The following is a 26,738-nucleotide window of genomic DNA, read 5'->3' on the forward strand; positions in this document are numbered from 1 at the left end:
AAATCTCAAAAGGAAATTGGATGAGTACTTCAAGGTTATTATGCAGGGTGATGAAAACTGGGAACTCCATATTCAAGAGTATTCAGCACTCTTGAAGAATAGGCAAAATGAAAGAAGTGACTGACAGGTGGAAATAGGGTGAAGGAGCTCTCTGCTGGCCTTTTCACACAGGTCTGCTGTTCACTTTATGAAGCTGCTTTACCCATTCTCTCGCATGATTTCAAAAGCAAAGGGTCTTCTTCTCTCTCATGCTCTAAATACAAATCCCATTTCTTAGCACAGACTTTGACACTTCACTTGTTCAGGAGAGACTTCACTCCACAGTTTGGAAGGTCCTGCAAGCAGAAGCTCTGGGGGCAAGGGTTTTTGTGACAAACAACAAAAACATCAACAAAAAAAAACAAACAAAGACAATTCAACTTTTTATTTACCACAAAATGTTTATTTTTACCAGAATTTCAGTGCCAGCAGCACCAGTGTTTTGGAGGATCTACCCCCACCTCACTATGTTTATAACATATAATTTCAATTGGAGTCTTCCTGTTAGCAACCAGGCACATTCAGAATGACTGAGTAACACAGTCACCAGCTCCATTATGATCCAATATTTATTCCAGCCTTTTTTTGTTTTAAATTTAGCTAGGACACTTCCAAAGAAAGGTTGAAAGTCAGAGAATTAACTGAATCTTGGTGAAATACCTGGACACATATAAACCACAAAAATTACAGAATCAATAAAGAATGAATAGATTCACTTTGAATAAATAAATAAAAGAATGAATAAATTCACTCAGGTCCTGCACATCTAATTATACAGATAACAAAGACAATCTTTAGGGCATGCCACTGATGCACCTCAAAGATCCTACATATATACACACAGGTATAATACAGAAACATCAGTATCAGACAGCCATCCACTCAGCTAATAAGGGTAGTATGAGAAATGCCCAGCATAATCACATACACAGCAGTTACTTCATGTCTATAGAGGCAAAACTATCAGTATGTGATAGTATTGCTCAACTAGCCTATTTCCACAGGGTCAAAATTACACATTGCTACACTATACGGTAGCCAACATGAAGAAACCTCCAGTTTCTTTGTTTGTAGAAGTATATCTGAAATAATATTCAACAACAGTAAAGCAGTGCTCAGCAAGAATCCAACGATTAAGACAGAATTACGTCACACACCTGGGGCTTGAATTATTGAACCATACACTTTCCGATTTGAAGAGTAGTAGTGGGGCAGTCCAGTCCACCTTTTAGAAGATGGGAGTGATGCCGTCCCCTATTTTATCCCAGGAATGGAACGGTGAGAGTTTCAGTGCAGACAATTCCACTTTCCACCAGCAGATGGCTATGGCACTGTACAAGCTACAAAACTTTGGGTGCCATTACAAATGGGACACACATGCACCCTCAGCACGGGGATAAAATTCTCTAGTAATGCCCTTTGAGGTTAACTTTCAAACGAAAATGATTTAAAATTATTACATTTTAAACCAAACTGAACATACAGGAAAAAAAAATATTTGAGTACCTCTCAGCCACGTCCTTTGTGCCTTCTCTTCAACAAATAGAACAAAAATGAAAGGTTCGTGCTAAAAAAAATGCCAGAACTATGGTTATAACTGGTTGTTAATGAAGGACTAATTTGCACTCAAAGTTTAAAAGCTTTGCAGTAGATTAAAAATAATTTTTATGCATATTTCTCAAATTTATGGAGGAAACAACAGGAATCCAGAAACACCACCATCTTTTCTGATTTTGGGTGGGAGGGGATTAAGTGGATGGAAACCAAGTCAAAACCAAACCCTTCTCAAGTCTATCCAGATACTTAAGGCTAAATAGAGAACTTGTGTATAGCCCATTACTTTCAGTCAATTCACAATAAATATGACATGGAAAATTATTTCCCACAGTTCGTACAATAAATTAAGGATAATGAATATTATACAGGCAAATGATAAAATCTTTAAATATCCTGTAGATTACTGACACTTTTAAATTCTACTGATGTTGGACCGGGCTCATCTCAGGGTCAGGAATTTTAAGAAAATAATTTTCAAAACTATACACACAAACTTCACATCATAACTGGTATAAATACAACAGAAAGTGCCTAAAATGCTGAAAAACCAAATGCTGGAAATAAACAGCAAATATACGTTCATGAGGATGTATCCAAAACACCACCACCCGACTTTTCTCTTCACTAATGCGGATTTGATTGCCAAATGGAACCATTACTTTCTATTTCCAACCATATTAACTTATTTTCCACAATTAAAAATAAAGTATAAAAGGAGCATCAATGGGGGACAATGACAAAGATCAACAACTAGCTGATTGGAAGTGAAATAGGTTTGTTGCCAAGACAGCACTACTTTAACCCTCTACGTAACTCTGCATACTGCGGTCTTTCAATAGGACCAATATAATTTCCACTGATATGAAGCTAAGGGATCTATGCCCCTCCCAATGATAAACCTTATGTAATGATAAACACACACCTGCAATTACTAAATGTTGTAGACAGTTGCACAGATAAGTGTCCAAGACTCAACTAGGTGTTCGATTACTAGTCTAGCTGATCCTGACAATACTGCGTTAGCACCAACCAAAGACAAAAATAAAACACAAGCCAGGTTCTCACTCTTTATACCCAAAAATCTATGTTGGGAAGTGTATTATCACTTGTGGTTTAGAGTTTAACTGTGATACCACCCCATCACCCACCATGGAATAGCCAGACAAGAACTATTCTCCAGAAACTTTGTACTCACAGGGATTCATGAATCTTACCCAAGTTAGTCATCACTTAATTTCTTCCCCACAGAGAGAAAAAAAATGAAGACACTTCTCACAAATATGCTTCATTAACAAAAAAGCTATGGGTCATTTACCGAATTCATAAGGCAAGATCAACACTGGTATAAAGATCTTTGCCAGTGGGTTGTGTAAAAGTTCATTCCAATTTCATGGTGGCAATTCCATCGTAGTATTAATTCACAGATGAGTGTTTGAGAGGCTGCAATAATGACTTCTAGAAGTTTCAACAAGCGCTGATGTCAGGCTGATTCACTTATCAGATACAGCCAAAAATCCTTTAAAAATACTCACATTCCCATCTCAAAAAGGCATCAAGGACATCATGTTCAGAGTTCAATCCACTTGAGTTGAAATATGCTGACTCTCTTCCAATTTAAAATGATAAACAAACCTCTATTGGCCACAAATGGAGCTAAAAAACTAAGAAACTGAACCTCTGATGTTAAGCTGATTGTAACCCAACCCTTGGCTCAACACAAATGCTTTATTATCTTTTCTTCTATCTGCAAAATTAGCACCAAGTGTACATTCTTGATCCCGACTCCCCCCACCCCTTCATTACATTTTAGTCATACTGTCCAAAAGTAAAGAATCAGCTTTCAAGTTTAAGTCTCTTTATGCAATCCAAAAGACTGTGGTTCTTTAATCCAACTGCATATCAAAGATGAAGATCAGAACAAGGCAAGCGTTCTGCCACTACACTGCAGGCCAAACTGAAGCCACTTGCTTCACTACAGTCAAATGGTCTGATCTGGACTCATCTATTTCCTCAGGCAGGAGGTGCACACAATGCAACCTATAAAGAACATTCCTCTGATACATCCAATCCAACTTTTGCCTAGCTCTGCAGTTAATGACAGCCATGTTCAGGCTTTGATCGTATCACGCCCAAACTTCTTTAACATTTTTGTGGCTGGCTTCAACCCTCCCCTCAAGCAAAATGCCACGAATCCACAGACATAGCCTCTCTAACCTCAATTTGTACCCTATGTCTAAGTGAGTGTATTCTTATTCTTATCTTAATTTTAACTATAGATCGCTTCACATCTGCTGTGAATAGGATACCATAATAGGTCAAGAAAAAGCGTTACTTAATGAACAGCATATCAGTTGTAGAAGTTACTTTCTCATCATCCCATTCCAACAGATTGAGGAACACATTCATTTGCTTGTCCATGCTGAACATGAAACTCATTCTTGTACTCATTCATAGCTGACACCACTACAGCTTAAGTCTATTTCCTTCAATGAGGTAACTTATTGAAATGAAAACCAAGACTGTGGTCAGAAATTAAATACCCTACAAAATGTAATGGAGACAACTTCCAACCAGATTCCAAGTCTCAAAAACTAGCACAAACTGGGCTTGACAGGTTTATTATACAAAGCCATGGTTCATTTGGCTGAAGTTGGGACAATGTTCCAAAAGTAAAGTTAGATATTTTGTAAACGGAAGCACAATTTCATTGAGAGATGACAGAAGATAAAACTTCTCCCCTGAATCTTAAATATGCTTTTGGATAAAGCCCATGCTGCAGCTTTTTACAATAAATTAGAACAGTGCATATTCAGAAAACATTACATCATCGAACATTTTATCGAAACGAGAATTCACTAGAAGTATAGCAGAAGAGTTGCTTCGATAGAAACACCTCCACACACTCTGTCCGAATATAAATAATCTTGTGTTTTCAGACATGCACAGTTTACTCATGTTGAATTCATAATTTAAAGATTGCTATTTTACCCATACTTCCATGTGGCAATCCCAGCTGCTGGGCTCTGCAAAATAGTCCTCTGGGTAACAATCCAGTTTGGTTTAAAATAGTCAGCTACTACCACAGACAGCCATCTGATTCTTGCACTCAAATTAAACTTCTTCCTTATTTGCCTTTAAGAAATCCATCCACAAGACGATCTGATTTCTCTGACAGCCAGTAGCCTGCCGTTGCTGCAATGGCCCCAATGAAGATGGAGGTGAAAACCATATCTCCCTTTGCAGCTAGTGTTGCCAGTGCACAAATGATGACACCAAAGAACATCTGTTGTAAGACCACCATCTCATCCTCAGTGACATTGTCAAACAGACCTTCCTCAGGAACAGCTGATTGAAAAAATGGAGAGAGCTGGGCATTAATAGTTTAAAATCATATTTTATTTTGACCAGCTCTAGTTTAGCTTCACTTCTTAAAACCTCCTGTAGAACTGCACCTCAACAAAATGTATTTCAAGTATGTAATGACTGGCTTTTATTTATGACTTTGAGAAAAGTTTTGATTGATCTTCATGCTCATCAAGTGTAAAAATGCCCATGTAAGTGAATAGAACTTCATCCCATGTATCAACATTAGGCATATAAGGCAAGAAATAAGTCAGATGCAAAATAAAATGCTTCTACCTCTGCCCAACTAAGCATTCTTGGGTTGGCTTTTCAGCTGGTAATGCATCTGCTGTATTTCCGCACATTTAAAACACTGCCAGCTAATGTAACATCGCTACACAGAACATTATATTAGCTTTGCTTAAACTTTCAAAACAGATTCATTGTTGATGCATCTTGGAATAGAGGGATCCAGGTTTGGGTTAGAAAAGACGTAATACTTACGAGTCACCTGGTCCTCAACACAAACCCCATCCTGTTTAGAGAACCCATCAATACAAGCACACATGTAGCTGCCCTCTGTATTTCTGCATTCCTCGTGCTCACCATTACAGATTTGTTTCTCGCTGTTACACTCATCGATATCTGTAACAGAACATAATGAGACAATGAACTTTTCCCAACTGAACTATTTCTTCAGCCTTCAGAACACTTGGAGTAGGTCTACCATTTCTATTCCAGCTCCCAACCTAACAGCTCGACACTATAAAGTTTCTTTAATCTGGCTGTGATTTACTCACCAGTGAGTGGCCTTGGATACTGGGATGGCACTTTTTTAGCCACCTCATTTTTCCATCAACTGGGATAATGATAACTCACGACTGCACAGTCTGAATCATAAACTACTTGCCATCTTTATTTTGAAAATATCTTTTTCTACCAATTTCTCTGGTCCATTGTTAAAATTTGTGCTGCAACCAGCTGACATGTGACATCCTGTAACTGAGATGATTGACTTCCAGCAACCAAACACAGCATAAAGGAAGATGATTATGACTTGAACTAGCAGCAAGTTTCCCCAACTTCCTATTGACTTTAGTTTGGCTGGGATCCTTGATGCCTCAGTCAAATGTTGATGATCAAGATGGTTGGGGGTGGGAGAAGGGGTGGCAATGGGCTCGGTTGGATTGATTTTGTTTTGTGTACAGGACACAGTGGGCAACTTTCCACACTGCTGGGTAGATGCCAAAGTTGAACTAGCAATGGAACAGTTCGACTCAAGGTACAGATATTTCTGGAGCACACTTCTTTAGTACCATGGCACATGGCCAGTATGTTGTTGTTAAAGTCCTAAAGAACCTAAGAAAGGGCCAGAAAAATCTATTTTAGATATTGAACAAATATACCAGTTGGTAAAGATCGCATTTCTCTATATCTAAAAACTTTATCTTCAAATACTTTTCACAACACAGTTAAAAGACATTTGGCTCTCTCACAACTATTTGACAATTTTATCTTCACCTGATTCTCTTCAGTCTTAAAATTTCTGTTTAACAGATATTTATCTATTTCTCCTTACACATCTATTAGGGAATGAATTAGAACAAAGAACTATAGACGATGAAAACAAAAAACGAATTGCTGGAGAAACTGAGCTGGTCTGGCAGCATCTGTGGAGAGAAAGCAGACTGAGTCTAGTGACACTTCCTCAGAAGCAGGATCACTAGATTCGAAACATTCACTCTGGCTTTCGCTCCATCTATCAGGGATTCTGCTGCTGGTAGCACCCTCTATTTCCAAACAACAGTTCTACATAATAAAATTCTCCTGACTTTTATTCTTTTGGTGATAATCTTAAAATTTACATTTGTAATTATTGTCCAATGAAAGCAATTTATCAAACTAGTCATTATTTCAATTACAATCACATTTTCTCTGAATCTTTTCTGTTCTAGATGAAAACAGATCCAGTCTAACTGATCTTCATAACTAAAGCGTCTATCATTTAGCCTTCTGAAACCACTCCATGGACTTGACATCCCCAAGACGCTTTGCTTACCGAGACACTTTGTACCATCCATCTGATAACCTTTGTTACATTTTTTACATCTGCTAGGTCCAGCTCCCATACAGGTGAAGCACGCCTTATCACAAGCTGGAAAAATAAATATTAAATAAATATTACAGTGTAATGCCTGAGAGTGCCATGGAGCCTAGTAAGGTTTCTCCTCAGTCTCAGTTTAAAACCTGTCTGCCACATTCGTACAGATTTCATCACAGGGCAGACAAGAAAGAAAAACGAAGAACCAAATAACACTGTGCAAAGTAATTATCAAGCATTTCAGTTATTCCCTTTCATTTTGTTACCACCTTCTTGGTCTCAATGAAGATCAGCAAGCATTGATGAATCGTATAAGAAGTAGGAACAAAGTTGATCATTCTGTTTCTTGTACCTGCGCTACCATTCAGTAAGATTGTAACTGGAATAATGGAACTGAATTAAACGCTTGAACTTAAGGCCACTTTTTCTCAGTCAAGATTATCAGATACTTCAACTGAAATCAATAAGCATTCTATTCTATTCCATTCTATTCAAAAAGCATCCTCAGTGCTTTTTTTTGTGTAATGAGGCAGACTTGATTAGGGAGCTGAAGGTGAAGGAATCCCTAGGGGTCAGTGACCATAATATAACAGAATTAACCCTGCAGTTTGAGAGGGACAAAGTGGAATCAGATGTATGTATTGAGTTAAGGTAACTACAGGAATGCCTTGAAGCAGGGGGAATACATACATCACGCCAGGTTACTAACAAGCTGTAACAACTAAAGAAACGATCAAGAAATTAACTTAACACCCTAACTCTCCAGTTTATGCTGCTCATCAGTCTTTGGCCAAGATAGTCAGCAGAAAATTTACTCTAAATAAAAGTCAAGTACTATGGATGCTGGAGATCTGAAATAAAAACAAAGTGCTGGAGAAACTCAACAGCTCTAGCAGTATCTGTGTATAGACAACCAGAGTTCAAGGAATTTCAAAGTTCTGACGAAGAGGCATATTAGATTTGAAACACTGAATTGGTTCTCTCTCCACAGATGCTGCCAGATCTGTTTAGTTTCTCCAGCAGTTTTTACTTACTCTTAACACGCTGGCAATACTTAAAGAAAGGAAATCTTAAAAATAGAAGAAACACATTGACTTGTGACTTGATTTTACTTTGAAGGCCCAAATGAGTTCAAGTCCCAGTCAATACGAAGCATCAGTGGGACAATGAAAGGAAATGAAACAAATAAGTGAACAGTCTTGTAAATACGTTATAGAACGGCATCAAAAATACAAATTGCAGCTGGTTTGATGATTTAGCAGTCTTCGCAAAAAGGACAGCAACACTAACCTTTGCACTCGTAGGAGCCATCCACGTTCACACAGTACTGGCCAGGTTTGCAGTTTGCCAACTCAGTGTCGCACTCATCAATATCTGAATGAGAGGAAAGGGGACAGTAAGATTATTTTTAAACAAACAATAACAATACCATTAAAGACAGTAAACTACCTTTCAAAACTCCAAAGTGCCATTCTTACAAGTTACAAACAAGCTGCCCCTACTGTCAAATATGTACTCTTTTGATTAAAATTGTTCAAGACTGCTGGATACATTTAAAGAAACAGACCTCCGATTCTGACTTTAGTTTTGTGATTTTGCAATTCTATCTCAAACTGTCCTTATGAGTTGTTACTGGATCCCATAAAAAGTCAGTCACATTTATATTGAAAGTTATAGCTATGTATTTATAATATTATAATATATTTACTTGGAGAGTTATAGGACAGAAGGACACAATTCGGACTCCAATATTCTTTTCAATAGAAAAATCTAATTTCATAACCTTCTTTTCTCACCCAGCCCTAAATCTCCTCTTCGTAATGTTTATCTACTCCTCCCTTTAAAAATGCAATGGCCTACACTTCCATTACTAAAGGAATCTGCGCTACTGCCCCAGAGATTCCAGTATCGTATGGAGGAACTGTTACATTTTGGAGGCACAGTTTCTCAGGTGAGATAGTTCTCTATGACTAATATAAAGTTGCCATAATCCCAGAGGACCATACAACCATATAAACAGCTTGTGCCAGAGCCCACTTGGGAACAGGCAATTCTGGATTTAGTGATGTGTTATGAGGTAGAAACTAAAATCAGGAGTTGCTGGAAATACCCAGGTCTGGCAGCATCTGAGGAGGGAAGCAGATATATCATTTCTGGTCCAGTAACCCTTCTTCAGAACTAGTCATTAGACTCAAAACGTTAACTCTGCTTTCTCTCCACAGATACTGTCAGATCTGCCGAGTTTTTCCAACAATTTCTGATTTTGTTTTAGATTCCCAGCATCCCCAGTGCTTTTTTTTTTGTGTAATGAGGCAGACTGGATTAGGGAGCTGAAGGTGAAGGAATCCCTAGGGGTCAGTGACCATAATATAATAGAATTAACCCTGCAGTTTGAGAGGGACAAAGTGGAATCAGATGTAACAATTCAGTAAAGGTAACTACAAAGACATGAGGGACATACTGATTAGAGTTAATTGGAAAGGGAACGTAGCTGGGAAGACAGTGAAGCAGTTACAGCAGACATTTCTGGAGATAATTCAAGAGGCACAGCACAAATTCATCCCAAGGAAGAAGAAACATATTAAGGGGACGATGAGGCAACCATGGCTGATCAGGGAAGTCAGAGATAGCATAAAAGCAAAAGAAAAAGCACACAATGTGAAGATTAGTCGAAAGCCAGAAGATTGGGAAGCCTTTAAAAACCAGCAGAGGATAACTAAAAAAGCAATAAGTGGGGGAGAAGATGAAATATGAGAGTAAGCTAGCTAGTAATATAAAAGATTGCAAGAGATTTTGTTAGATATCTAAACGATAAAAGAGAGGCAAGAGTGGACATTGGACCACTGGAAAATGAGGCTGGAGAAGTAGTATTGGGAACAAAGAAATGGGGGAGGAACTGAATCAGTACTTTGCACCAGTTTTCACAGTAGAAGACACCAGCAACATGACAACTTCAACAGTATCAGAGGACAGAGATGGTGTGGTGGCCATCACTACGGGGAAAGCGCTGGGGAAGCTAAAAGGTTTGAAGGTGGATAAATTACCCAGACGAGATGGACTACTCCCAGAGTTCTTAAGGAGAAAGCCGAGGGATTGTGGAGGCATTGGTGGTGATCTTTCAGAAATCACTGGAGTCAAGGAAAATCCCACAGAACTGGAAAATATCTAGTGTATCACCCCTGTTTAACAAAGGAGAGGGACAGAAGACAGGAATCCATATGCTAATTAGCCTGACCTTGATTGGTGGTAAGATTTTAGAGCCCACTATGAAGAATGAGATTGCAGAGTTTGGAAGTGCATGATAAAATAGGGCAGAGTCAGCACAGCGTCGTCAACAGTGGGGTGGGGGGGCGGAGCATGTGTGGGTGAGCGGGGTCACACCTGACAAATGTGTTCAAATTCTTTGAGGAGGTAATGAGCCAAGTTACACAAAGGAGACTAGCGGACATAATCTATTTGGATTTCCAGAAAGCCTTTGACAGGATACCACACTGCAGGCTGCTGTTAGACAAGAGCCCATGGTGTGAGGGGCAATAGAATGGATAGAGGACTGGCAGAAGGCAGAGAGTAGGTATAAAGGGGTCTTTTTCACTACGGCAGTGAGCGACTACTGAAATTCCACAGGGGTTAGTGTTGGGACCACTACTATTCATGTTGCACATTAATGATCTGGAGGATAGAATTGAGGGCATGGTTGCTAAATTTGCAAGTGATACAAAGATAGGTGGAGGGATAAGTAGTGTCAAAGAAGTGGGGAGGCTGCTGAAGGACTTCGACATGTTAGGCAGGTAGGCAAAGAAGTGGCAGATGGAATACAATGTGAGAAGGTGTGAGGTTATGGACTTTGGTACGAAGAATAGAGGCGCAGACTATTTCCTAAACAGGGAAAGGCTCCGGAAATCTGAAGCAGAAAGGGACCTCGACGTCCTAGTTCAAGATTCACTTAAGGTTAACAAGTGTGTTCAGTTAGCAGTTAGGAAGTCAAATGCTATGTTAACATTCATTTCAAGACGGCTAGAATACAAGGGCAGAGATATAATGCTAAGGCTGTATAAGGGTCTGGTAAGACAGCATTTGGAATATTATGAGCAGTTTTGTGTCCCTTATCTAAGGATGTGCTGGCATTTTAGGGGGTCCAGAGAACGTTCACAAGAATGATCCCAAGGATGAAGGGCTTGTCATATGAGGAGTGGTTGAGGACTCTGGATTTGTACTCGGTGGAGTTTAGAAGGTGGGGATGGAATCTGATTGAAACCTATAGAATACTGAGAGGCCTGGATACAGTGGCCATGGAGAAGATGTTTCCATAGGATTGGACCAGAGAACACAGCCTCTCAGTGAAGGGATGATCCTTATAACTGAGATGGGGAGCAATTCTTTCAGCCTCTAGTAGTTAATTTGTGGAATTCATTGTTGCAGAAGGCTGTGAAGGCTAGGTCATTGATGGCTTTAAGGCAGAGATAGATAGGGTCTTGATTAGTAAGGCGGTCATGGATTATGGGGAGAAGGCATGAGAATGGGGTTGAGAAACAGAGTCTGCTCCATGGTCAAATGGTGGAGTAGACTCAATGGGCCCAATGGCCTAATTCTGCTCCTATATCTTATGGTTCCCCCTCAGTCTCCTCTGCTTCAAGGAAAACAATCCCAGTCTGTCCAAGATAACAAAGTGTGGAACTGGAAGAACACAGCAGGCCAGGCAGCAGAGTAACAGGAAAGTTGACAATTGTCCTGACCCAAAACGTCAACTTTCCTGCATTTCTGATGCCATTTGGCCTGCTGTGTTCCTCCAGCTCCACACTTTGTTGTCTCCGACTCCAGCATCTGCAGTTCTTGCTATCCCAGTCTGTCCAATCTGTTTGCACAACTAAAACTCTCCAGCCCAGGTAACAGCCTGGTAAATCTCCTCTGCGCCCTCTCCCATGCAACCACATCTCTCCTATAGTGTGGAATCCAGCATTGCACACAGTACTTACTGTGGCCTAACCAACCTTTCATACAAATCACATTAAAGAAAAACTCCAAAATGGGGATAAAAGATACCACAGTGCTACTTCAAAGACTAGCTGAGGAGCTGTCCACAGCGCCAAAGTCAATATTATCCTTCAAAGTCACAATATTAGACATTATAAGCATGATCATACTGATGCTTGAGGAAACTACCCGTGCGCAAAATACCTGCTGAATATTTTACAATATGACAGTGGCTACACATCAAAATCAATTTATTTGTTGCAACATATTTTGGAATATCCTAAGTTTCTAGAAGATGCTATATAAAAGTGCAAATTCTTTTTTAACTGGTTTTGTACAAAAGGAAATTTATTCTACATCATTTTGGCATGTCAAAACTTTAAATTGATAACCCCTCTATTTTCCTAAACAGAAAGATAGTCCATTTATGATTTTAACAGAATCAACACAAGTATGATAACTAGAGGCCAAAACAGCGTAATAAATAACAAAATGAACAGATTGTCATCATTCATCTTCATGACATTCAGTCCTCAGTAGATGAGAAGGATTCAAAAGATAAGCAATTAAGTACATACCTATGCACTTGTCATCATGCAGGAACCAGCCAACTTTACACTCTTGACATTTATAGTCCTCAGGGCCTGTGCACTTCTTGCAAGACTTGTAGCATTCTGAAACACAGCAGCCAGCAGAGCATAAGGTCAATTGATCTATTATCTGTAACTTCACTAAAACTATGCTTAGAAATTGTAAGCATCAAATCTGAAAAGTTAAAGAAGATTTTGAATTTGGATTAGGCATGTAGAAACAAAGTTCACTGTTGATAGAAGGGTGTCATTTTCAAAGTTGTGAAAATTTTAATGTCTTGGTCCAGGTTTGCTTTTCTGGAAATCTTTTAGGCAACAAATTTGCTTTTCTTCACCTAAATAATTCAGGTCCATAAAAACAAATTATTTTTATATATCACATCAGTTTCAAGCACTCAAGTTTATACAAGATTAAGATTTTCTATTTGATCCCAAGAATACCAATTTGCTTTTGTTCCTGAGCATGCTCTTCTCATGTGAAATGTAACATTTACTCACATGCATATAACAGGCCACTGCTATGAAAAATCGATGCCAAGGCAGGGGCAAATTCAAAAACTAGTCAGACACTACTCCAATTCTTTCAATTTGTCTTCTAGGCTTTCTCGCCAAAGGCATGGAACATATTAGTGGTCAGCATGGGACCCAACATCCATTCTATGTATATAAGATGGGTTGTTTAAAAAATAAGGGTAGACTTGAAGCAGACTTGCTCAGCTAGGTAAATTAGGTTTTAAACATAGCTGAATACAGTAGAACACTTAAAAGAGGGACTTCACTCTCTGACTTGTTCTATATTTCAACATGTAAAGTTAAGAATGGATCAGAACTCTCACTAGTGACAAAGGCATTATGGTATTACATCTCACAGAACTCTCTGTGCATGCTCCTCCTAACCCAAAAATGCCAATGTATGTATTCCTTATGTCTTTGAGTTATGCTTACTGAATAAAAGATATCAAAATACGCATCACGTACCTCGACATACCAGTTGGGTATCATTCCTTGACTCTTCAAAGTATCCATCAGCACACTCCATACAGATAGATCCTGCATAGCCTGGATCACAATTACATATCCCAGTTCCAGAGCGAGTTCCATCGCCATCACATTGACCATATCCACTGCATGGTTTTGTGGATCCACCTATACATGCTGTAAACACAGAATAAACAATATGACCAGAATGCAATTTTCACTTCAAACAATGACAGTGTCTTAAATAACTTGCATATGCACAGACTCTATTAACTTCCAAAGCATTTCACAGAAGACAAAAATCTGAGATCAAGTCAAATAAAGTAAAATTAGGACAATTTACCAAAAAAGTTTGGTCAAAAAGTTCTGTTTTAAGGAGGATCTTGAAGGAAGCAAGAGAGGGAATTAGAGGTGGAGGGGTTCAGGGGTAGAATTTCAGAGTTTAGGGTTCAATCACCCAAGGTATGGCCACCAGTGGGATGAGAGAAATCTGGAACGACCAAGTAGCCAGAATTGGAAAAATAGAGGGTTCTAGGACTGGAGGCGATAACAGATGGATAGAGATGAAAGTCCTACGGATGTCACTGGCCAAATAGAGCAAACACAATGAATGGCAATGAAGAGATTGAACGACGTATGAAGTCTGAGCTATTCAGCTCTCACACAGCAATTTAAATATTGCAGAGCTTGAAGGAATTTCAAGTTTAAAATTTCTCCCACGATACCCGCAATTGAGTATTAATTGCGAAGTAGAAAAAGAGGGTACAAAATCTTTTGATGTTCATAAATAATATATGTTGCGTGTTTCCTCAGGGCTCAGTGGTAGTTATTTGGGGACGCAGCCAAAGCACCATACATATCTTCAGTTAACAACATACTCAACAGTACGGCATGGTAAATAATCAGTGCATCACCAAATCACTTAGACAGAGTATCATTCTGTTCTTGGAACAAACTATATTATTTTATCTTTTTGATCTTTAATCTAGTTCTCAAGAATACTTATCATAGCCAAGGATTTAATAGTCACCTTATTTTGAATAACCACCTAAACATGCTGTTACTCACAATCAGTTCGGAAACCTGCATTCTATTGGCCCGCTGAAGTATATGTTGATCACCTCACAAGAAAGAAGTTGAAGCATTCAAAATTTAATAGACTGAAAGGTCAAATTATGGGTCACAAAAGGATGACTAGGTCCAAAACAAATTACGCAAAAGCAGGTTCTAATTTGAAGAGGACTAGAGGGAAATCAGATTTTCAGATAGAATTTTGTCTCTGTCAATCAATCTATCACAAGAGTCAGATGTCATAACTTGAGGTCAACTTCAATCCCCTCCTTTTTGTACAACATGAGCAACCAGGTCACCTCTCAGTGCAAGCTATCCTTGGGCACCTGGACTTAGCAGCAGAACCCTGGTTCTGGACTCCCCACATGTCGGGAACATCCTTCCTGCCTTTATCCTGTCTAGCCCTGTTAGAATTTTATAGGTTTCTATGAAATCACGCCTTCTTTCTTCTAAACACCAGTAGATATAGCCCTAACCGATCCAGTCTCTCTTCATACATCAGACCTACCATGCCAGGAATCACATCTGGTAAAACGTAATTGAGCTCCTCTGTAACCAGGAAATTCTTCCTCAGTTAGGGATACTAAAATCACACACAATACTCCAGGTGTGGTCTCACCCAGGCCTCATGCAACTGCAGCAAGACATCCCTGCTCCTGTACTCGAATCTCCTCACTACAAAGCCCAACACATCATTTGACTTTTCCACTGCCTGCTGTACCTACAATCTCGCTTTCAATGACAAAGGTACAAGGGCACCAAGATATTGCTGCATCTCCTCCTTCCCCAATCTATCACTAGATAATAATCTGCCTGTTTTTGCTACCAAAGTGGATGGCCTTACATTTATCCACATTATACTTTATCTGTTGTGCATTTGCCCACTCCCTCAACTTGTCCAAATCACAATAAAGCATCTCTGCATTCTCCTGTCGGATGACCTTCCCACGCAAATGCAAAAGTATGCAAATACCTAGAAGATAAAATTACACCACCTTTTCAGCTAACTTCAAGGTTAACAATGGGACAAGTCCTCCAGAAATCAGGGAAATTCAAGGCCTATGATTTGAAAATTTTAATTCAACTTTATTCTCAAAAGTAGCAGGACTCTACGGTAGACCGAAAATCTAACTCAATCTTGAATATATTCTGTAAGCCAGCCCCCAGAGCTCTCTATGGTGCCCATCCAAAATAAGAAATTCTTCATCTCTATCTTAAATGGAAGACCCTCATTCTCAAACCATACCTCCTAGATCTAGATTCCTTAGTAAGGGGAAACATGCCATCAGCATCCACCCCATCAAGCCCTGTTGTAAATGTTCTTTACTAAGTGCATGGGGAAAGTGACGGAAATTAAAATAAAGGGGAGATGAAAATGATTTTATACACACAAGTTGTTAACTTTTTTTATAATACACTACGGCCAGGAACAGGCCCTTCGGCACATCAAACCTGCGTCAAATCCTAGTCTTATTTAGACCCACTACCTAATACCCATGCGCAGTTTCTATCCCTCTGTTTGCCTCCCATTCATGTGTCTATCACAATACACCTTAAATGTTGCTAACGTGCTTGCTTCCACTACCTCCACTGGCAGTGTGTTCCAGGCACCCACCACCCTCTGTGTGAAAAACTTTCCCCATCTCACTTTGAACTTGTGCCCTCTTGTAGTTGACCTTTCTACCCTGGGGAAAAAGCCTCTGACTACCCACCCTATCTATGCTTCTCATAATTCTGTGGACCTCTATCAGTTCTCCTCTCAGTCTCTGTCTTTCCATTGAAACAATCAGTTTATCCAACCTCTCTCCATAACTTAAACCCTCCAGACCAGGCAACATCCTGGTGAACCCTCTCAAAAGCAGTCACATATTTTGGCAATGTGGTGGCCAGAACGGCACACAATATTCCAAATGTGGCCTAAATAAAGTTTTGTGCTGCTGTAACGTAACTTGCCAACTTGTATGTTCGAAGACCCGACCGATGAAGGCAAACGTGATTTTTGCCTTCCTGACCACCTCATCCACCTGTGTTGCCACTTTAAGGGATCTGTGGACCTGGACGTCCAGATCCCTCTGTATGTCGATGCTCCTAAGCGTTCTGCCATCTACTGTATAATTTGCGCCTTAATTTGATCTTCCAAAATGCATCACCACACCCTGAATATTGGAAATATTTTACTTAGAATACACGGAGTTCGAAGCATCTAAATATTCCTAAAATCTGAAAAACTTAGAATCTGAATTCTTAGGCAATCAACCACCTTTACCACATCTTAAAAAGACCAACACATACAACCAACACCTATTTCAGGTGTTAAGGTGCCTGGTACAAATGGCTAAATAAAAAATGCACATTATCAATATATCATCAATTATATATCAAATGTTTGAGTACCATTCTGTACTATCTGGACCACCTGGCTCAGAAGCAAGATTAGGAATATTAAAGTGAGTTATAGACTTGTCTATTGATTTTGTTGGTTAAACAATTACTTTATTACCTCATTAATAAGGCAAATATTTCCTATTATGAAAGCCAGAGCAAGTAAATGTTTGAGCAAATTCTTGGGTAATAATAGGTAATGTGCAACTCAGAGCACACAATTCTTTCAACATGCCCACTTTATAATCATACAAAGCACTGAAAGTAACAGTGTCTCAAATGGGGATATAAACAATTTATTTAATGTATTTTATGTACACCTCTTTGTGGCCAATATTAAAAGTAGATAATCTATCTTATACAGCCAGCTTTTTAAAATTAAAATGATCTATCATTTCCATTTAGATAGCCAAGCAATCAAGAATAAGAAGAGACATTTATCAACTTTAAAGCTTAGTAATTCTCCAAGCCATAAAGAAGCCCCCAGAAAGTTCATGGGCACTTAAATAAAGTACAGGAGAAAGCAGATAGAGTGAGCCAGTTGGGTGGTTTTGAAGCCAGCACAGGCTGTTTTCATTTAGGAAATGAAGTTAGGCCCACAAAGTAAATGGCCTGGATCTTGTGGATAACAGCAAAGCGGAAGTGCATTCCATTCACTGTATCTTAAGCACAATCTGACAAGTCTGCAGTGGGAACTTGCTCCGCTAGCAGCAGCATAAATCCATTGTGAAGTTAACTAGACAGGCTAAGTCCTCTGCTGATGTCACAAGCTGAAGAGCCCCTGTGTCGTCAACTCAATGATAGATGTGTTTTTAATGTGCTTCTAATCATTTTAAAAGTTGAATAAAGGAAACCTTTAATTCTAACTCCACCTCCAGGGTTATGAGCTAAGTTGAACTGCCACTGGGTGTCAAGATTCAGGTGATGGGGGAAAATATGGCGCGGGAATGTTTTGACAGTCCATCCGATTTAAAGGGTTACACTCTCCGGAGCTCTAAATTAGTCAGTGTAAATAATAGTGTACATTAAGGGTCAAAAATTCCAAATTTACTTGCTGACAGGTTCTGCTAGGCTTGCCAGTGTAAATTCCCTCAGAGACCTTTCTGAGGAACTGCAACTTCTGTGTTTCAAAACACGCCAGCTCCCCTTAAATTGTGGGTTCACTGCAGCCATCAGTATCAGTGACATCTCAGTGTTTACTGCCAATGGAATCATAACACCAGGGTCAAAACTGACTTCTTTCTGTTTTACATGTACACATTTTGAACCCATCAATAGAACGGTCCAACAAAAGCAATGCCTATAGAGTGAAAGATCAGAAACTGGATAATCATCACAGCATATACAAAGCCTGGTTCTGCTACAAAATTCAGAAGATGGTCAACAATTGTCAAGGTGTCAAAAACATGAACTCAAACGGAATTTAGTTTTTAAAAACATTCTTAACATTTTGAACCTACTGTATTTGGAAAAGGTCAGTAGAATGTTGCATTTTGCTAAAATGAACAAACATATTTAAAATCATATATACTCCGGGGTCTACAGCATCTACTTGACATAAGTACTGATTATACTCACAGGAGCAGTCAGGTCCAAAAGTCCCAGGAGGACAACAGACTTGGATGGTTTCTAGACAGAGCCACTGGAATAGATCTGGGTACTTCTCCTGCCTGCAAAGAATGAAACAGATTATTGGCCGAAATATGGAAAGGCACCCACCCCGAAGGTGAGTACACAAAATATTTTTAGTGAGTTGCTTATGCACTGCTCAGACCAACTCTCCCACAACATTGAAGAGAGGTCATCCTGTCTGGGACAATACAGAAAGATATCATGTCTTTTACAGAAAAGGAAAACTCCCTCAGATATTCATAACTCCAGGGTGCTGCGACCTCCAACACAAGAAATACAAGAACTAAAAGCTTGCAAAGACACATACCCACTAGCAGCAGCACATTTTTTGTCCCAACTACAAAGCCCAATTATCTACTGTCATGGTTGAGGGACAAAGGAGAGTTGGCATATTGCCAAATCAATTTCTGACTGAGGATGGGATGGTTTTAGGACTTTATGTAAAATTGTGGCAAAAGAAGGATAATGCACAAGGTGGCATGAAGAATTTAAACACACTTTTTGAACCACCAATTTTCAATATGCTCTTCATTTTGTTCCACCATCTGATTACAGTCAAAATTCATGCTTTCACATAGCAGTTCTATGATCTCCAGTAGACGAGTTTCACTGTAAGCAGAGAAGAAACAATTTTATTAATGGACTCTGAACATAATATTTTATATGTTGATTATAGTTTTAACACAATCAGACTAAGCTAATCACAAGATCGCAAATCACAATCACCACTTCCTCCATTTCCCTTATTCGTTAACAAGACGAGGGCATCGCTGGCTAGGCAGCATTTATTGCCTATCTCTAATTGCCCAGACGGCAGTTCAGAGTCAACCACACTGATGTGGGTCTGGAGTCACATGTAGGCCAAACCAGGTAAGGATGGCAGTTTCCTTCCCTAAAGGACATTAGTGAACAGATGAGTTTTTCCGACGATCAACAATGGGTTCATGGTCGTCATTAGCTTCTTAATTCCAGATATTTTATCGAATTCAAATTCCACCACTTGCCGTGGCGGGATTTGAACCCGGAATGTTAACTAGGTCTCTGGATTAACAGTCCAGCGGTAATACCACTAGGCCATCGTCACCACTTGAGCATAGGCCAGGGAAGATCTGGACCACTTGTTCCACAAACGAATCAGAAGAAATAGCTCAAATTGTGACTGATAAATCAAGTCAGACCACTGGCCACAGATTGAACTTCTGCTTTGAAAGATCAATTCCTGGTGGTATTCTGACTATTCACACTGCATCAGCTGAAACCACTGAATGAGTTACTAATCTTGAGATTAAATTATAACTGCTTCCCCAGCAACACAAATTTTAAAAAAACTAAAGAAAAATACAAATAAAGAAGGCCAATGGCCCGATTTATCTTATCCATTCCAAAAGATCCTACAACCTCTACCGAGATGCTATTGTTTCCCAAATAATTCCAGGATTTTTGCCCCTATCACAAAGAATCCCTTTACATTAGACCTATCTTTTATTAGTTTAAACAGTTTCCACTTGTTCTCTCCAGAAGACCATCAGATATAGGAACAGAATCAGGCCATTCAGTCTAATCAAGTCTGCTCCACCATTCGATCATGGCTACTATTTTTCTCAATCCCATTCTCCTGCCTTCTCCCCTCATTGGAATGTAATGAAAATACAACTTCATTTGAAGTCATTTTCCAGATTTACCTTTTACAATAATTTTTATTGCAGCATCTTACAGTCCTCATGAGGACAGCTCATGTCATCACCAATATGTGGCACACAATGAATTCATGGTCAGTATGCTATACTGACTAAATACATCGATAGGTCAGTGCAAGAAAATTTTTAAACTAGAAGGCTGCAAGTTTTTAATTGGATTATGCTAATTATTATAATCAACTCCACAGGAAAAAAAAACAGATAACACAGGAGACAGAAGTCAGGCAGCATCTGAAAATGAAAGGCATGAACATTTTAAATGCATTTGCTTTCAGATCAGATTGCCCAACTGTGACATTATAAATATCTCTATTACTGCAGTTTCATTTCTGTCATGCAGAATCAAAGTATAATTATGTTGTGAAATATTGCATGGACTTCATGCCACAAGTGCTAGCAGAAACCCCCATTTTTCATTAGAATGTGGGAACTGCCAACAAAAACCAGTAATGCCCCATTCTGAAATTTGCCTTAAAATCCTAGCAAGGGTCTAAACCATCCTGAAACTAAAAACACTCCCACCGCCACGATACTGGTCATCCACAGGAACAGCTGAGCTAAATTACATGATCCATCCCATGTATTTCCTTGCATTCACATGGTGACCTCTAGGCACATACCTGATTTCATACTTTGCCAAATTTTTCTTTTCCCAATCAGTGTTTCCACCACCAAAATTCTTGTTTGCAGTTTTTTCCATTCCCTATGAACATAAAGGTAAAAGACTCTACTTACAATGATACTGATTGAGACAATCCCCATATACCAGTTGGTTGTACCATGTTCGTTTTATGAGTACCTTACGGGTTCTGCACTACCTGGCAGCAAACCTTTTACAACAGTATGTTTAGCTTCTCCTCCATTTAGGTCTAGGTTTTCAATCCCTAAATGATGAAAGAGTAAAATTCTAACCACTGAGTATTTTTCAAGACAAATGATTACAGCTAGGGAGTTGAAACAATAAACATAATATGTAGAATTATCAAGAGCATTTCCACTAGGGGGTCTAACTGAAGTTTAAAAATATCTGAATATCCTATCTGAATTGCGTCAACAATTAAAATACACGTCGCCGTCATGGAAATTGCAACCAACTTAACTTTTAAAAAGACAACCCAGAACACTTAAATACAAATTTCACATAGGGTAAATTACAATGAAAAACTGTATTCTATATAAAGAACAAAGAACAAAGAAAATTACAGCACAGGAACAGGCCCTTCGGCCCTCCAAGCCTGTGCCGATCCAGATCCTCTATCTAAACCTGTTGCCTATTTTCCAAGGATCTGTATCCCTCTGCTCCCTGCCCATTCATCTGTCTAGATACATCTTAAATGACACTATCGTGCCCGCCTCTACCACCTCCGCTGGCAACGCGTTCCAGGCACCCACCACCCTCTGCGTAAAGAACTTTCCACACATATCTCCCTTAAACTTTTCCCCTCTCACCTTGAAATCGTGACCCCTAGTAATTGAGTCCCCCACTCTGGGAAAAAGCTTCTTGCTATCCACCCTGTCTATACCTCTCATGATTTTGTAGACCTCAATCAGGTCCCCCCTCAACCTCCGTCTTTCTAATGTAAATAATCCTAATCTACTCAACCTCTCTTCATAGCTAGAGTCCTCCATACCAGGCAACATCCTGATGATCCTCCTCTGCACCCGCTCCAAAGCATCCACATTCCTTCTGGTAATGTGGCGACCAGAACTGTACGCAGTATTCCAAATGTGGTCGAGCCAAAATCCTATACAACTGTAACATGACCTGCCAACTCTTGTACTCAATACCCCGTCCGATGAATGAAAGCATGCCGTATGCCTTCTTGACCACTCTACCGACCTGCATTGCCACCTTCAGGGTACAATGGACCTGAACACCCAGATCTCTCTGTGCATCAAATTTTCCCCAGGGCTTTTCTATTTACTGTATAGTTCGCTCTTGAATTGGATCTTCCAAAATGCATCATCGCGCATTTGGCTGGATTGAACTCCATCTGCCATTTCTCCGCCCAACTCTCCAATCTATCTATATTCTGCTGCATTCTCCGACAGTCCCCTTCACTATCTGCTACTCCACCAATCTGAGTGTCATCTGCAAACTTGCTAATCAGACCATCTATACCTTCCTCCAGATCATTTATGTATATCACAAACAACAGTGGTCCCAACACAGATCCCTGTGGAACACCACTGGTCACAGTTTTCCATTTTGAGAAACTCCATTCCACTACAACTCTCCGTCTCCTGTTGCTCAGCCAGTTCTCTATCCATCTAGCTAGTACACCCTGGACCCCATGCGATTTCACTTTCTCCATCAGCTTACCATGGGGAACCTTATCAAACGCCTTACTGAAGTCCATGTATATGACATCGACAGCCCTTCCCTCATCTATCAACTTTGTCACTTCCTCAAAGAATTCTATCAAGTTGGTAAGACATGACCCTCCCTGCACAAAACCATGCTGCCGATCACTAATAAGCCCATTTTCTTCCAAATGTAAATAGATCCTATCCCTCAGTATTTTCTCCAGCACCTTCTCCACCACTGACGTCAGGCTCACCGGTCTATAATTACCTGGATTATCCTTGCTACCCTTCTTAAACAAGGGGACAACATTAGCAATTCTCTAGTCCTCTGGGACCTCACCCGTGCTCAAGGATGCTGCAAAGATATCTGTTAAGGCCCCAGCTATTTCCTCTATCGCTTCCTTCAGTAACCTGGGATAGATCCCATCCGGACCTGGGGACTTGTCCACCCTAATGCCTTTTAGAATACCCAACACTTCCCCCTCCTTATGCCGACTTGACCTACAGTAATCAAACATCTATCCCTAACCTCAACATCCGTCATGTCCCTCTCCTCCGTGAATACGAACGCAAAGTACTCATTAAGAATCTCACTCATTTTCTCTGACTCCTCACTTAACTTCCCTCCCTTGTCCTTGAGTGGGCCAATCCTTTCTCTAGTTACCCTACATCTACAATAACAGTGGAATGGAAAAAAAAAATGAAAAAAAAAAAAAAAAAATCACTTGTTCAATTCAGTTTGACATTTATAGCTGGACTTTTCATCAATAGAGTGACATATGGCTGCACCAGCAGCACCTGTGTTTGAAAATTCAAAACATCTCTTTTAAACCCGAGTAGATTGAGATAAATAATCCATTACTTTATCCTCTCATTTTATCGTGAAGGAAAGCTCGTTGCATCCACTTTCTGCATCTTTTGTCCCTTTAGGATTTTGTATTCATAACTCATCCAGAACCTCAGGATGAGTGATCAGCAGAGACCAAACACAGATAGAGCAATTAAAACTGACTGGCCATCTGGCTCAAAGTCAGAAGCTCACTACTGAAGCATACTACTTTAATGACACTGCAGTTCCCCTCAAGGCCAAAGCAACGGGCAAGATTCTTTGGCATAGATCCTTACCTTTCTGAAGTTCTCAGTGATATGACGACAAATCTGACAGGCGTCCTGTTTTGTGGCAACAGACTCCAGAAATGGTAGAGAAACAATAGAGTAGAGAAGGATCCAAATGATTGGGTAGTTGAATAGCCTGTGGCTCAGGAGCGGAGAGATGTTCATTGTGAATTGTAAAGATCAGGCTGCCCAAAATGAAAGAAAACCATAATAGTCACATAAAGGAGATCTGTGTCTCACCAGTTAGACACGCTAGAAAAATAACGACACTACATAGGTAATCTTTGTCAAATAGTTGTTTAACTTTTCTGTGTTGTGAGGCTTGCATACTTACTAAGACGATGGTCCTATCATTATCATCATCTATTGTCAGTAATTTATTGGTTATCAATCTACAACGATTAGAGATCTAAAAATCCCAATTTTTGTTCCAAAGAATAAAGAACAATACAGCACAGGAACAGGTCCTTCGGTTCTCCAAGCCTGCGCTGACACATTCTGCCCTTCCATACTAAAACTGTCTTCACTTACAGGATCTATACCCCTCTATTCATGTATTCATCCAGATGTTTCTTGAATACTGTTATTGTGCCTGCTTCCACCACCACCTCCTCTGGCAGCACATTCCAAGCACTCACCACCCTTTGTGTGAAAAACTTGTCTTGCACATCTCTTTTAAACTTCCCTACCCCTTGCACTTTGAACCTGTGTCCCCTAGTAATTGATCCCTCCACCCTGAGAAAAAGCCTCATACTTTCCACTCTATCCATGCCATTCACAATCTTTTAAACTTCTATCAGGTTGCCCCCCACAACCTCCTGCGTTCCAGTGAAAACAAACCCAGTCTTATCTGACCTTTCTTCATAGATAAAATACAGGCAACATCCTGGTAAACGTTTGCCGCAGTCTCTCTGAAGCATTCACATCCTCCTGTTAGTGTGGTGACCAGAACTGTAAACAATATTCCAAGTGTGGCCTAACTAAAAAGTTCTATTCTTATACTCAATGCCACTTCCAATGAAGGCAAGCATGCCATAGGCCTTTTTTACTACCTTATCTACCTGCACTGCCACCTTCAGTGATCTGTGGACTGCACACCCAGATCCCTCTGCATATCAATAATCCTAAAGATTCCGCCATTCTGCCATATAATTTCCACCTGTACTTAACCTTCCAAAATGCATCACCTCACAGTTGTCTGGCATTTTTCTACCCATGCTTCCAACTGATCTATATCCTGTTGTATCCTCTGACAATCCTGCTCACTACGTGCAACCCCACCCTCTTTGTATTGTCCACAAACTTACTAATTAGACCAGCTACATTTTCCTCCAAATCATTTATGTAGACCACAGACAGCAAGGGTCCCAGAGATGTATTATAAGATTAAAATTCTCTCCACATGTAAATGTACATGTACAATAAATGTCCTAAAACATGGCAGCTTTGGAAATAGCCAGCAAATCAGATGATGCATTTCTTTACAACAATAACAATTTATCAATGCCTGCAGTTAGTCTCTGGGGAAATTGGGATGGGGTTGTCATGTCTGATGACTGAAATGGAGATGGAAATTTCCAATAAAAATAATTTAATTATATATATATATATAAAACCTTCCATAAATGCAAGTAAGAGAATCACATGTACACAATTATGATGGAAAACAGTTCTAACACCCTCTTCACGATACATTACGATTTGGAAAAATTAACTAATAGATAACTAAAATACTGCAAATATTTGAAATCTTAAGTAAAAGAATAAAAAATGCTGAAAATAGTATCAGGGATGGGGTCAGTGGGGGTTAGAGGGTGATGATCCTCCTTCTCCCTCTGGACAGTGAAAGTTCCCCGAGGACAGCAGCTGAGCACGTTAAAGATGCTATACCTGGTGGTTAGCCTGGGCTGATCTCACACCGACACACGTCCCCTTCCCTGGAACCTGTGAAAGAGGAAAAGATTTAAAAACAAGACAGCTCAGACAGTAGGTGAAGTAGCTGGGTGCAAGAGAGTAGGGAGGTTAGGTTGAGTGGGTGGGATGGGGAGATGGTGAGGTGGGGGTGGTAAAGTGGAAGTGTAAAGGGTGTGAGGTGGGGGTGTTGGTGAGATGGGTGAGCTGGGGAGGGGGGGTGAGTTGGGGGTGTTGCGAAGGGACGGTAAGGAGGGGGTGTGATGTGGGGTGGAGGGTGGTTAGTGTGTGAGGAGGAGAAGGGGCAGGGTTGGGAGGACGCAGAGATGGAGATGTTGAGGGTTTGGGGGCGGGGGGTGGTGTGTGAGGTCGGGCCCAGTGACAATGGCGGCTCTCACCAAGTGACCGTGACGACAGAAAGCCAGGCTCCGCAGGGGCCTCTCGTCACCCCGGAGAATTCGATCTTCTTTTCTCCTCTTGCTTATTATTAATTTTAGATTTAATAACAACAACGAATGTTACTACGATTTGGTTGAAAGATAAAACTGTGCAGATGAAACAATCATCTCCAGTGTCTCAATAACGTTCAACCCGATTGGTTTAATCGGCTCGAAGGGTAGCCAATCAGAATGCGATGTGCGAGGGGCGGGACAATAAGCGGCCCCCGTGACCCGCCCCCACCCCACCCCAGGCACATGCGCAGTCGCTGCTGGTGAGTGTAAATTATAGTTGGGAGAAGGATGGTCATTTCCTTAATGCTACTTTAGGTTACACAAAATGTATTAAAGAGAGTCATGGATTTAGAATGAATTGGGCAAACTGAAATGAAAGCAGCGAATGCTCTGATGAAGAGTCATCTGGGCTCGAAATGTTAGCTTGCCCTCTCTCCATGGATGCTGTCTGACCCACTGTGATCTCCAGCATCTGTTGTTTTCAGTTCACATTCCAGCATCTGCAGTAATTTGCTCCTGCCTCAAGAGCTTAGTCTTCATTGGCGTGGAGAAAAGCCATTTTCATTAATGGGATGTGCTCATCAAAGGCTGC

The 26,738-nt window shown here is 40.1% G+C and overlaps 1 protein-coding gene across 2 annotated transcripts; it reads right to left on the bottom strand.

Moving 5' to 3' along the window:
- Positions 1–414: 414 nt before the first annotated feature.
- On the bottom strand, positions 415–26,286 carry LOC109927080 (protein disulfide isomerase Creld1). Of its 2 annotated transcripts, XM_020526978.2 has the most exons (12): positions 26,093–26,286; positions 25,674–25,727; positions 23,793–23,968; positions 20,981–21,063; positions 19,162–19,272; positions 18,610–18,701; positions 13,579–13,755; positions 12,589–12,684; positions 8,330–8,413; positions 6,998–7,093; positions 5,443–5,583; positions 415–4,941 (listed from the first exon to the last, which is right to left on the bottom strand). In XM_020526978.2, exons 3-12 carry the CDS (start codon positions 23,946–23,948, stop codon positions 4,721–4,723), a joined length of 1,257 nt encoding a protein of 418 aa, XP_020382567.1. In that variant the 5' UTR covers positions 23,949–23,968; positions 25,674–25,727; positions 26,093–26,286; the 3' UTR covers positions 415–4,720. The 2 variants fall into 2 exon arrangements, with proteins under 2 accessions (XP_020382567.1, XP_048462373.1); XM_048606416.1 differs by lacking the exon at positions 6,998–7,093.
- Between the last annotated feature and the right edge of the window lie 452 nt (positions 26,287–26,738).

This window comes from Rhincodon typus, chromosome 16 (assembly GCF_021869965.1).
Source record: "Rhincodon typus isolate 14 chromosome 16, sRhiTyp1.1, whole genome shotgun sequence".
Classification (NCBI taxonomy): domain Eukaryota; kingdom Metazoa; phylum Chordata; class Chondrichthyes; order Orectolobiformes; family Rhincodontidae; genus Rhincodon; species Rhincodon typus.